This window comes from Herpailurus yagouaroundi, unplaced genomic scaffold (genome assembly GCF_014898765.1).
Source record: "Herpailurus yagouaroundi ecotype Mexico unplaced genomic scaffold, PumYag 196, whole genome shotgun sequence".
NCBI lineage: Eukaryota > Metazoa > Chordata > Mammalia > Carnivora > Felidae > Herpailurus > Herpailurus yagouaroundi.
In genome coordinates this window covers 7,760,274-7,772,600 of record NW_024412427.1, presented here as the reverse complement: position 1 = coordinate 7,772,600, position 12,327 = coordinate 7,760,274, and the positions used below count along the sequence as shown (strand labels likewise).

General features: G+C 41.9%; 1 protein-coding gene across 7 annotated transcripts in view; it reads left to right on the top strand.

The window, feature by feature from the left end:
- RALGAPB (Ral GTPase activating protein non-catalytic subunit beta) overlaps positions 1-11,742 on the top strand; it is an 89,977-nt gene extending 78,235 nt beyond the window's left edge. For all 7 annotated transcript variants that reach the window (XM_040447073.1, XM_040447071.1, XM_040447074.1 and 4 more), the window contains 4 exons: positions 3,376-3,484; positions 4,306-4,384; positions 7,043-7,191; positions 7,668-11,742. In XM_040447073.1, the coding sequence (XP_040303007.1) occupies positions 3,376-3,484; positions 4,306-4,384; positions 7,043-7,191; positions 7,668-7,861 (531 nt within the window). In that variant the 3' untranslated portion in view covers positions 7,862-11,742. The remainder of the gene's footprint in view (positions 1-3,375; positions 3,485-4,305; positions 4,385-7,042; positions 7,192-7,667) is intronic.
- The last annotated feature ends 585 nt before the right edge of the window (positions 11,743-12,327 follow it).

Sequence of the window (12,327 nt, the reverse complement as noted above, 5' to 3'; positions counted from 1 at the left end):
TTTTATTTTATTTTATTTTATTTTATTTTATTTTATTTTATTTTATTTTAGAGCATGAGCTGGGGAGAGGGGTAGAGGGGGTGGGAGAGAGAGAGAGAGAGAGACAGAGACAGAGAGAGACAGAGAGAGACAGACTCTTAAGCAGGCTTCATGCTCAGTGCAGAGTCCAGTACAGGGCTTGATCCCATGATCTCGGGATCATGACCTGAGGTGAAATTGAGAGTTGGATGTTCAATTGACTGAGCCACGTAGGTGCCCCTTCCTTATGATTTTCTTAATAACATTTTATTTTCTTTAGCTTTATAGTGTATAATTCATCTAATGTATAAAATATGTGTTAATCAACTATTTATATTATTGGTAAGATTTCTGGTCAACGTAGGCTATTAGTAGTTAAATTTTTGGAGACTCAAAAGTTACACTTTTTGACTGCATGGGGGGATCAGCAGCCCAACCCCTGCATGGTTCAAGGGTCAACTATATATATATATATATATATATATACATACATATCTATACATAGATATATAGATATAGATATAGATATATATGCATGCTTGAAAGAGAATACAAGAGAAGTATTCACCTTTAAAATTGATATAGGAAAAATAGTTAAGTTGTGTAAGACTCTGAAGTAGATCAATTTTGAAAATCAGGAGTTGCTATATTTAAAAGGTTTCATAGAATAGTTTGTAGATGAACATGTCTGTGTCAGGTGATAATGTAGGATTTCAGCCAGATCTAATATTCAGTGATTGGCAGCCCTTGTACTCATTTTCTGAATGCTAGCATAGGTATCCCTTAAAATCCAAAATCTATAAAGCACCATGTTTTTATTATTTATACTTTGCAGACTACTACTACCTTAAAAATAGAACTTATTTTACCAGGGGGCACCTGGGTGGCTCAGCCGGTTGGGGATCCAACTCTTAATTTCGGCTCAGGTCGTGATCCCAGATCATGGGGATCAAGCCTCATGTTGGGCTCCGTGCTGAACATGGAGCCTGCTTAAGATCCTCTCTTTGCCTCTGTCCCTCTCCCGGCTTGTGCTTTCTCTCTCCAAAATTTAAAAAAAAAAAAAAAAAGAACTTATTTTACCAGCAAAAATGTATTTACTCGAGAATAGCAGAGAATTTCAGTTTGGGACATGCAACTTATGGTAAAACTATAGGCAAGCCCAGCAAACAGAGGAGAGGAACATCATTTTATGGAGAAGGAGGATGTTGGGAGGGGTCATTTTGAGTGAAAGTGCATTGGAGGAAAGCAAGAGTTAGGGATGAGAGGGACCAAGGTTTTTCATTGGCTGAGTTGCAGGGGTAGTCAATTTCTTGGCAGAAGATTCCATGTATATCTTTTCCTGGTGGAACTTATAATTGATGATTCTTTCCTGTTGATGATTCTGTTGGGGATCCGTAATTGACAGTTCTAACTATAATTGCTTTTGGGTGGTACAGCTCCCTTTTCTAGCCTCCCTACTTCACTTGAGTGGAGTTTCCCTTAATTAATTTTCACACTGCTAACTAAAAAAAGAAAAATCATGCTATCTCAATAGATGCAGAAAAAGCAGTTGCCATAAAACTCCACATTCGTCCATGAGAAAAACTTTCAGCAAACTATAAACAGAAGAGAATTCTCTTAACCTGAGACAGAGCTCTACTGGAAGCCTATCGCTAACATTATACTGTACACTATTCTGTGACTGCTTTCCCCCCAAATGGAGGACACAGCAAGGATGTCTGCTCTCACCACTTCTGTTTAACATGGAGTCCTATACAGGGAAATATGGCAAGAAAAAGAAATAAAATACAAAGGACTGGAAAGGAGAAATAATACTGTAGATATTTGCAGATGACATGATCGTATATATAGAAACCCTGAGGAATCTTTTTTAAAAAATCTAGATCTACTGAGTACGTTTATTTTTTTTTATTATTATTATTTTAATGTTTATTTTTGAGACAGAGAGAGACACAGCATGAGCAAGGAAGGGGCAGAGAGAGAGGAAGACACAGAATGTGAAGCAGGCTCCAGGCTCTGAGCTGTCGGCACAGAGCCTGCCACGGGGCTCGAACTCACGAACTGTGAGATCATGACCTGAGCCGAAGTCGGACGCTTAACCAACTGAGCCACCAAGGCGCCCCCTGAGTGCGTTTATTAAGGTTATAGGAGAAGAGGTCACTGTGTTAGGCAGATGACCCTCAGAGACTCTTGCCTCTGTATGATGTCCTCTGTGTGTGGGTAGAACCTGTGAATATGAGAAGATATCTTATGATTATGTTAGATTATATAGCAAAAAGCGACTTTGTAGATATAGTTGTTAAGGTTGCTTTGAGCTGATCAAAAGGGAGATGATCCAGGTAGGCCTGACCTGATCACAGGAGCCCTTTAAATCTAGGGCTAGAAGTCAGAGTTGCAAAGTTGGTGAGGAGCCATGCTAAGAAAATAGTCTCTGAGTGGGGCAGGTGTCTGCCACCAATTTGGGGATGATCTCTCAGCCACAGTCATTTTCTGTGAATGCCAGGACAGAAATAAAAATGGAAAGAAAAATCTAGGGGAAGTGCCATGATTTCTGGTCATCTGCTAAAGACAGGTATATTTCTGTGCTAATAAAACAGTTTTATTTTTAAAATTCAACTTAGATGTGAGATTCTGCCTTCTGTACACATAGCTTTGTCTGGGGCTTTAGCATAAACTCACCCCTGCTGCATGCCCTCAAGGGTGGGGCTCAAGAGTGCCGCCAGTTTGCTGAAGGGGAACCACGTAGGCCTGCCAGCCTTTCAGGGAAACTTAAAGTCGATTGGGTGGGCAGGGAAGCCAGAAGCAAGCTGTGCATGATAGCAATGACATAAGCAACTCTTTTTTTCTTTCTTTTTCTGCTGACAGGAAAAAGGCCTTCTTTTTGGCCTAGATTGCAGTAGGAAAGTTCTGGCCTAGAAACGAGAACTAGAAGTAACTTGCTGGTGGACATTTTAGAGATTAGGATCCCCAAGCAAGCCAGTGATGTCACTGTGATGAGGAAAGCATCTTGCTTGCTGGCCGTAGGGATAGACTCAAATCCTTTGAAGCCCTCATTAAAACATTGCCCACAGATTTTACTTGTGTTGATGTAAGTTATAATTGCTCAGTATTCCTTAACTTTTTTCCTTTAAGAATTTAAGACCTTCATTTCTTTGTTCTAGGTTGAGACTTGATAAACAGAGGAGCCAAAGAAGAACGTTTTTGCAAATATGTTTCACTTTTTTCCTAAAGTGATTTCCCATGACTGATTTTTACATCACTGGGTAGCTTGATGAATATGTGATTGGGTGGTTTCATTAAGTCACTTTTTTCCCCCCCTTCCCCTTTTCCGTTTCTGCTTCTCTCTACCTCATATAGCTTAGTCCCAGTTCCAGAATGAAGAAGTTGCCTCAGGGTCGTCCTGTGCCTCCTCTTGGACCTGAGACCAGAGTTTCTGTAGTCTGGGTGGAGCGCTATGATGATATAGGTACTGTGTAAGGACTTTGTCCATACGTAAAATTATTGTAGGATGACGGTGACTTGCTGAATGTCTGTAGGAAGAGGCAGCACAGGTGTGGTCTGGTGGCCGAAGCTGGGGCCGGAGTTCAGCAAGCCTGGGTTGGCATCCCGACTCCGCCCCTCACTCAGTTTCTTTAAGCCTTAGATTACTCACCTGTTCAGTGGAGATATCCATTTACTTCTGGTTGTGACGATTTGGTGAGACTAGGGGATATAAACTTTTAGCTATTCTTGATGTCACAGTTAGTAGCCTATTGCCAGTTGGTCCCATTGCCTGTAGCCCCCAGTCATCCCAGGACCTGTGGAAAGAGAAAGGGGGGAACTTCCCTCACCCTCTGCACAAACCCTGCTGTCTAGTTCTGGTGTAAATATTAATTTGTCCTCAGGAACTGTGCTGTGGATGTGTCTCATGGTTTTTATGTAAGCAACGTAAGAGCATTAGAAATGTATACTTAGCCTAGAATGTCATCTAGCTCAGGGTTTGTGGGAAAGTGAGGTAGTTGCTTTTTAACCAAGCCCCCAAAGACCACAGATCATGTTCTATAAAAACTGCTTTAGAAGAACTTAGCTAAAATATGTCTTGGGTGTGTTGGGGGAGATTTTCTTTTTTCTTTTTCTTTTTTTTTTGGGGGGGGGGTAGGGGAAGGAATAGTTAGGATTATGTATTTTAGGATAGCACAATCCATATTTTTGCACACTTGTATAAAGAGACTAAGAAGTTAGATTTCATGCTATTTATTTTGGAAATATGAGGGAGATATTAATTGTCCTGCTGTTACTTTTTTCCAGAAAACTTTCCCCTTTCAGACCTACTGACGGAGATCAGTACTGGTGTGGAGACCACTGCAAATAGTAGCACTTCTCTGAGGTACAGTCTTGATTTGCCTGAGGTTCACCAGCAAGTCTTTAAGCACAGAGAAACCTATTTGTTACAGTGTATTGATTGTGGTTTCATAAAGAAGACATAATGAAGCAAAAAGGATGAAGACAATAAGAAATAGACGTAATTAGGGGGAAAGAATCAAAGAAAGAAGTTGGTGGATAAATGCACAAGGTGATAAATTAGCATGCATCTTGAAGTGGCATAATTCATTGCTAGTTGACATTTATCTGCAGCAAAGAGAAAAATGAACAGTTGGAAGCAGCTAAGTATTAACCATAATAACAGACTAGCAATATTAGGTAGAAGTAAAATTGGTTACATTGGTTGAGACATTCTGGATAGTTAACATATCCTAATTCAACGAGCTCTTTAATGGAAAAATATTTCTAAGTAAAGTGTAATACTTTATTATAGTGGTAAGATTTCTGTTTTTAGCCGCCCATGCACAAAAAGGATAAAAAGAAAATAATAGGATTCCAAGATTAGTAACAGTGTATTTGTATAGGCTTTTTGCTTGCTTGTGTTGGGTTTAAACAAATACATTAAAACAACTCCACAAGGTGCAGTTATCATCTCTGTTTTACAAATGGAATAAAATAGGTTCATAGAGGTGATTCCTCAGTATCACGCATCCAGTTAATGAAGGAGAAAGTGATCTGAACCCAGACGTCTGACCCCAAATGCTAACCTTATCCGGTATGGCAGGGACGTACCCTTGATTCCAAGCTACATGATCCGTTCATATTGCATGTAAGATGAATTTATTCTGACAGCATTTGATTATTGTTACATCATTGAAGTGAGTAAAAATGATTTATTTTAACAGCCTGTTTTTAAATTTCCAGAAGAGGACGTATCATTCTTAAAACTTTTTTTTTTATACTAAAGTATTTTAAAGCAAATTATAGATATTCTGACATTCTAAATATATCAGTCTGCATTTCTAAAAAGTAGAGAACACTTTTCAAATAAAGATAATGTTATCACAATCCTAAAGTTAGTAATAGTTCCTTAATTTTATCTAATAACCAGTTCCTATTGAAATGTCCACATTTCCTCTAAAATATCCTTTATACTGGTCTTTTCAAACAAGAATCCAGTCTGGAACCTTGTGTCTGATGGTAATATGCCTTCAGTCTCTTTTACTCCAGGACAGCCCTTTTTGTCTCCATGATGCTGACTTACTAAAGAGACTAGAGTAGTTCATGAGGTGGACTGTTCCAGAACTAGTTTGGAAGAGAACTTTTAAGTGTCTTGTATTGGTAGTGCTGTTACTGTTTCAATCTTCTTTTTTTAATGTTTACTTTTGAGAAAGCGTGAGCAGGAGGGGGGCAGAGAGAGGGAGAGAGAAGTTCTGAAGCATTCTCTGTGCTGCTGACAGCAGCAAGCCCAATGGAGGACTCGAACTCACAAACCAAGAGATCCTGACCTGAGCCGAAGTCGGATGCTCAACCGACTGAGCCACCCAGGCACTCGCCCCTGTTTTAATCTTTTTAGGTCAAAAGTTCTATGACTAGACTGTAAAAATTGTATTTTGTTGGTAGACTGGCAAAATCAACAACTTGTCTTGCTGACAGAAGTAACTATAGGATTGACTTCTATATGACATATTGAAAATTGACTTAATGTTGCTTTGGCTAGAATCACTTTATCTATATAGAAAGAAAGCTCATTGTATTGAAAACAGAAAACAGGCCAGCATGTAGCAAGTATCACAGAGTAATAACATGGAAACCTCTAGATGCAATGGCATGATGTGTATCTCTGTCTTCTAAAGGTGAAATTGTGACATTAGCACCTGTCACCTACTCAGAGGCTTTGAGGGCTTTGGCCCTGCCAAGATACAGCCATTTATCACCTCTGCTAAGGAGGACACTTGTAGCTGGCCCAGACTAATGGTCCTCCCAACCTCCTCCCCCCCAACCCCTGAAAAAAAGATTGGAGATCCCCATAGTGGCCCTAACCTACATTCCCTCTTCTGCTCTGAGATGCCAGCATTGACTGGAGGAGTTCTCTGCACTCTGGCTACCCCTGCTTTTGTTCCCTACAAGAAGGAGGAACTAAGCGAAAGTCCCACAGCCGGTTGCTAGATTCACAGCTTCCCACCAGACATTTCTCTGCCTTTTCTTCCACCCTGTGTCCCTAGTGGTTTTAAAACACATTTTTTTTTAGCCCCTCCCCCCTTTTTTGTCAGTGTGAAAAGCCCAAGCCCAGTAATGGGCGTTTAGGGCTACATGTTAGTGGGAGGGGGGGCAGCAATATGGGCTCCTAGAAGGAGGATCCGAGCGGACTGACCTGTTGGCTGTTCAGACTGCATCAAGCCTGGCATTAGGGCGCCTGGGTGGCTCAGTTTGTTAAGCTTCTCTTGATTTCGACTCAGGTCACGATCTCATGGTTCACGAAATCAAGCCCCGCGTCGGGCTCTGCACTACGTGCGCAGAGCCTGCTTGGGATTCTCTCTCCCTCTCTCTCTGCCCCTCCCCTGAACATGTGCATGCACGCCCTCTCTCTCGCTCTCTCTCTCAAAATATATGAACAAACAAAAACCTGGCATCAAGTCTTCTTAAAATTCTTATATTGCAGATGGGGGACTTCAACTTTTATGTGTCTGGGGTAAAAGGAGTGTTCTTTTCCTTTCTTAAGATCTACGACTCTTGAAAAAGAAGTTCCTGTCATCTTTATCCACCCTTTAAACACTGGATTATTCCGGATAAAAATTCAAGGAGCCACTGGAAAATTTAACATGGTCATCCCTCTTGTGGATGGGATGATTGTCAGCAGACGAGCCCTTGGTAAGGTCTTCATATATGGCTGAAGAGTTAAGGTTTCTCTCATTTATTTACTGAAACATTTTGTATGAGCCAAGAAGAAGTGGAAATAAGGAAATGGTGATATTACTTAATAGATCCCTTATGTAGAAAATGCTGTGGTTCTTGTGTTCTGTCATGTTTTAACTGTGCTTAATCTCCTTAAGTACAAGTAGAGCTACAGTTCGTAAACTGTCAGTCCTGGAAAATGCAGATAGCTGTTTTATAATCCAGGGCAGGAAATGGGGTGTCAGACCAGATTTTTGCTTTTCTTCCCCCCCTTGTCATTATGTAGTTGTTCTAGCAGCTTTGTCTTAGTCGACTTTTGTCTCTCCAGGGATGGGGAGTTTCCCAGATGGAATGAAGTAAGTTTGACTTTGCAGAAGGTAGTTCACTTGAATACTGATAGTTCACCAGATGGCTGGTTATTGATGCTGATTTTAATACCCTCTGTTTTCAAGGTTTTCTGGTGAGGCAGACTGTAATTAATATTTGTAGAAGAAAGAGACTGGAGAGTGACTCCTACAGCCCACCACACGTCCGCCGGAAACAGAAAATCACTGACATTGTCAACAAGTACCGGAACAAGCAGTTGGAGCCAGAGTTTTATACTTCACTTTTCCAGGAGGTTGGACTCAAGAACTGCGCTTCTTAGACACTCTCTGTCTAGGACTGTTGAACTCCAGTTTGGGGCTATGATACCAGAGCAAAACAATTGGATAGGTGATCACTGTAAAAAGAAAAATCACTCCCCAAGAGCTTACTGTTTAATCACCAGAATAGAAGAAACACATTATAAACCCATTTGATAGAAGACTTCCGGCTTTCTAGCGAAATGGGCACCCAGACACAATCATATTCCTCCTGGTAATGATGATATACATTTTAGCCATAAACTTTCTTTTAAAAGTGACAATTTTAGTTAAACAAAAGCCTTTTGCGGAGAAGGGCTTTATGCATCTCAGTTAAACACGTGCATTGGTAGTATCAAATTTGCCAATTAGAAGTTGAAGATAGTTTTATACTTCGCTTTTTAGGAGGTTGTGTTCAGAATTAAAATCTGTCTCAGAATCTTCCAGGACATTTAAAGACTCATGTTGATGATAGCATGGAGGAGAAGGAAAGAAATCTCAGCTTTCTGCTCACTCGTAAGTCCATTTGTCGTCCAGATGTCCCAACTGACAGAAACGAGCGTAAATGTGTTTGTTTAGATAAGAAGCCTGACATTAAAATATTTCATGTTTCCTCTCCACATTTCACAAAGTTACCATCCTCATTACTGCACAGGTCTGTCTGAAGGCCGCAGTTTCTGGGCAGCCTAGGAGCAGATCTAAAATGGAGGCATGGCCCTCCCTTAACAGGGACACAGGTGGCATTTGTGGGGTTAAGAGTTGTAAGACAGCAGTGATGCCTCCACTCTCTCCACTGTTGTGCGACTTGGGGACAAAATGACAGGCTAAGCATTCGTGATCCTTTGGTAATTTCTTGGTTCAGTTTTGAGAAATGTAAATTCGTAGCAAGGGTGGAAAATTACTTGGTTTCATCCATTGTCTCTTATTTCAGGACCAAGCAGGAAACTGCAGTAGTTTATGAAGGATTCTAATTTGGGGTTCAGGAAATAGCCTCTCAACGCTACTAATTCAGATCTCTCCCAGAGAGCTGCTGGATTTCATCATAATTGACAAACATTAGTGACCACCCCCTCAGGTGGCCGCTGTTAGAAATGGCTGTTGTTGTCATATTTTCCAGACTTCTGCCAACTGAAGGCACAACAGATCCCTGCCCGGGTTTTGGAAATACTTCTGTTACCTCGCTGCTACTTTTCTGCCAGGGAGAAATGTTTTGAGGTGGCCAGACCCAGAACATCCTTCCAAGGATTCCTGTTACAGAGCTAGAGTGTGCACTGGTCATTTCTCCTATTCCTCTGTGCTTTCTTCTTTATTAAGATTGTCTTATGTGAAGAAAGTAAGTGACACGTAAAGTCCAAAGAGGAGTGATCACAGCTGTGTTAGGGGCGGCTTCCCACTTGAACTCTGGTGTCAGTAGACTCTGCAGGTCAGGGCTGCAGCGGTGTGTTTGGCGTGACGTTTGGGGAGTTAATTAAATGGTGGGGGATAGCGGAGGGCCTAATTCCCGGTGATAGTTCTGTTCCAAAAGTATGTATTTTGTCATCTGTGAGCAAGAAATGTGGGTGTCCTAGCAGCTCTTGGTTTTAAGTTTGCTGCACCTTTTTCTTCATGTTTGTTTTAAGCTCAGGTAAAGGTTACCTCCTCCTATGACTCCAGTTTCCATTCAGGGTATTATATTATTGAAGAACTGATTTTCTTTTTAATCTGGGCAATAAATCAATGTTTCCAGATGGTAGCATGGTGGGGGGGGGGTTGTATGATTAAGATGAATAAACTCTACCCTAAAAATGTTTTATTAACTCAGCAGATATAAGGTGAGGTTTAACAACTTCCATGGAAATTCCAGATTGGCATTTCAAGGGAAAAATGGGCCCTTTTCCTAGTGGACATGAACAAAGAAGGCTTAGATTGATATGCAACTTGTAACATTCCAGAGGTTAAAAATAACTGATTGTAGGTGTGCTTCCTTGGTGTGATTCTTCAGATAAAACTCCTGCCTTTAGCATAGTTTCACTGTCAGCAAAACACACGGTGACGTGTGTGCTGGGGTAGGCTGCCTGATCCTTCAGTTTGCTCTAGTTTCTGGCAACTCTGTAATTCTCATGGCTTTGGTAAGTGAATGTGTGGAATGCGGTTTGTAGTGTGGAAGACTTTGTGATCGATCTCTCCCAGGGAAGGAGGGATAGTTTCAGAGCTGTGCAGCCCCCGAAGGCATGAAACCCCATTGTGTACAGCACAAACAAAACATAGGGTACATATACCTCGTGAGGTGCTCTTTCCTTCTGCTCAAGATAACATTTACCTAAAAAAAGGGAGTGTGGTCAGAACCCTTGGAACCTTCCACTAGGATGGGTTTGAGTTCATGGCGACTAAGTTCACCCAACTGCCTTTGTTAAAAATCACTTTGAGTTGAATGATGCCAGAGGAGCAGATCCAGTCCCTAGTAATAACCTTGAGTAGTCCACTTGATAAAGTTGCCCGCATGTATTCATAACCTTCGAAGGGAAGCCAGGACCACTTTGGTCTGTGGCTTAAACAGTGTAGTTGCTGCATTGACAGGTGTTGGGGGGGGGGGGGGAAGGGGTGAGCGTGCCATTTGGTGACAATGACAGCATTAATTACCCAAGGGACAGAGACACGTAGCCCCTCATAGTACTTTTTCCCATTAGGGAGGTGGGGGCTTTCCCCCTCTTTTCTGGTTGAGAGCACTGATGACAGGAGGCTTTGCCTTTTCTTGTTCAGCAACTCCTGCTTTTGTCCTGTGCTTCCCCCTAAGACCTCCTCCCACCTAGCCTTGGCCTTGTGAAAGGAATAGCTGCGTGGTGGGTTGCCCTACCACGTACACCCATGCTCCTTGTTGCCCTCCATTTCCAGGCCCTCGATTTCAGGGCAGCCCATTCTCCTCTGGACTCACTTAAAATACAAAAACACCCAACCCCACATCTTTGGCCAGTAATATCAGTTGTCCATGGGTTGCGTGTATGAAGCCTTTATAAATGGTTACTTTCTACATGCTCTGGGGAAGCATTTATCAGACTCTGCACAGTGATTTTGAGAGGGACGGAGTCTTCGAGAGTATTTCTGTTGGAAGGTGGAGCTTTACCCAAAGTGGGAATCAGCCTTGCTCAAAGCTAGGTGGTAGACGGGACACTCCTAGCAGTGGTTCTCCATTCAGCATTTTTAAACCCGTTCAGGTTATATCGTCCTAAAAAGCATTGGTTTCTGTGTTTACATGAAACAGTAGGTTGAATTTCGATGATCTGTTTTAAGGATTTTCATGACAGCCTCTTTTCCTGAGACGGAGAGATTGGAGGTAATCCACCCGCTAAATGTGGAATCTAACTGTGGGTTCTCGGTAGCTGAAGAAGCCATGTACTATATAGTGTGTTTCTCAGAGTATCAGCTCACATTCTTCAGATGCTTTTCTTTTTTTAATGGTGAGGGAAAAGGTGTGATTTGGGATTCCACAGTGCCTTGCATATAGTAGGCGCCCAATAATTATTTGTTGAAGCAAACCAAGTTTTCCAAGTCCTTGCCTCTTGCAGTGACCAAGAACATCTTTCTCCTCTGAAGGGCTTGGCAGTTGTGGCTAAAAAATAAGCAGTATCATTATTTGCTTGAAATCATATATACGATTTGTATGAATTTCTGTATGTTGCCAAGACATGATCTTTTTCTTATTGTATTTTCTGTAAATATTTCTGGCACCGAACTGTAAAGTAAAGGCAAAATGTAAATACGAAGGTGTACCCGTGTCCCCTCGCCTCCTGTGTTTTCTCTTCGTCAGTTAGGGAAGAAGGCCCAGAGGCTTGTTTGTATTTATGCCGATCCTTTGTCCAGAAGAAACCCATGGAATATTGAATGTAATACATTTAGTCAATTAAATTTTAAGGAGATTCTTATCTAATAATGTTTTATGTGCTTTTGGTTACAGGCTGAAGTTTGACTCCTGCAGTGGGTGTTTCTAATTTACTGTTTCCAGGGTGTGCGTGCTCTGCTTTGGCTGACCGTCGTGATTTAGATCTGTGCGTTTTTACTCTGGTTTTGTAGAAGTTACACAGAATACTCAAAATTAGATTAATTCTTTAAAAAATTTTTAGTTGGATTATAATTCACATACCGTCTTAGTTTCAGGGCATACCATAATGAGTCGCTGTTTTTACACACTATGAATCGATCACCTCGATGGGTGTAGTTACTCTCTGTCACTGTACAGAGTTACCACAGAGCTTGTGCAGCAGAAGCCCGGCCGACAGAAGCCCCACCGTACAGGGGCTCGTGTTCACCGAGGGCCCGGCCGGCTGTGTTGTAGGAACACAGAAATGCCGGCCACGCCCTCTGACTGCCGAAGATCTGGGCTCTGCCAGGGCTAGCAGTCAGGAAAGGGGAGAGACGCAGAGGAAGTCACCCCCCCCCCCGCCGTCACCCGCTGTTCCTGTGAGGAGGGTTGGTTACAGAGGGTTCCATGCAGCCCGATTAGCACCTTCCCGCC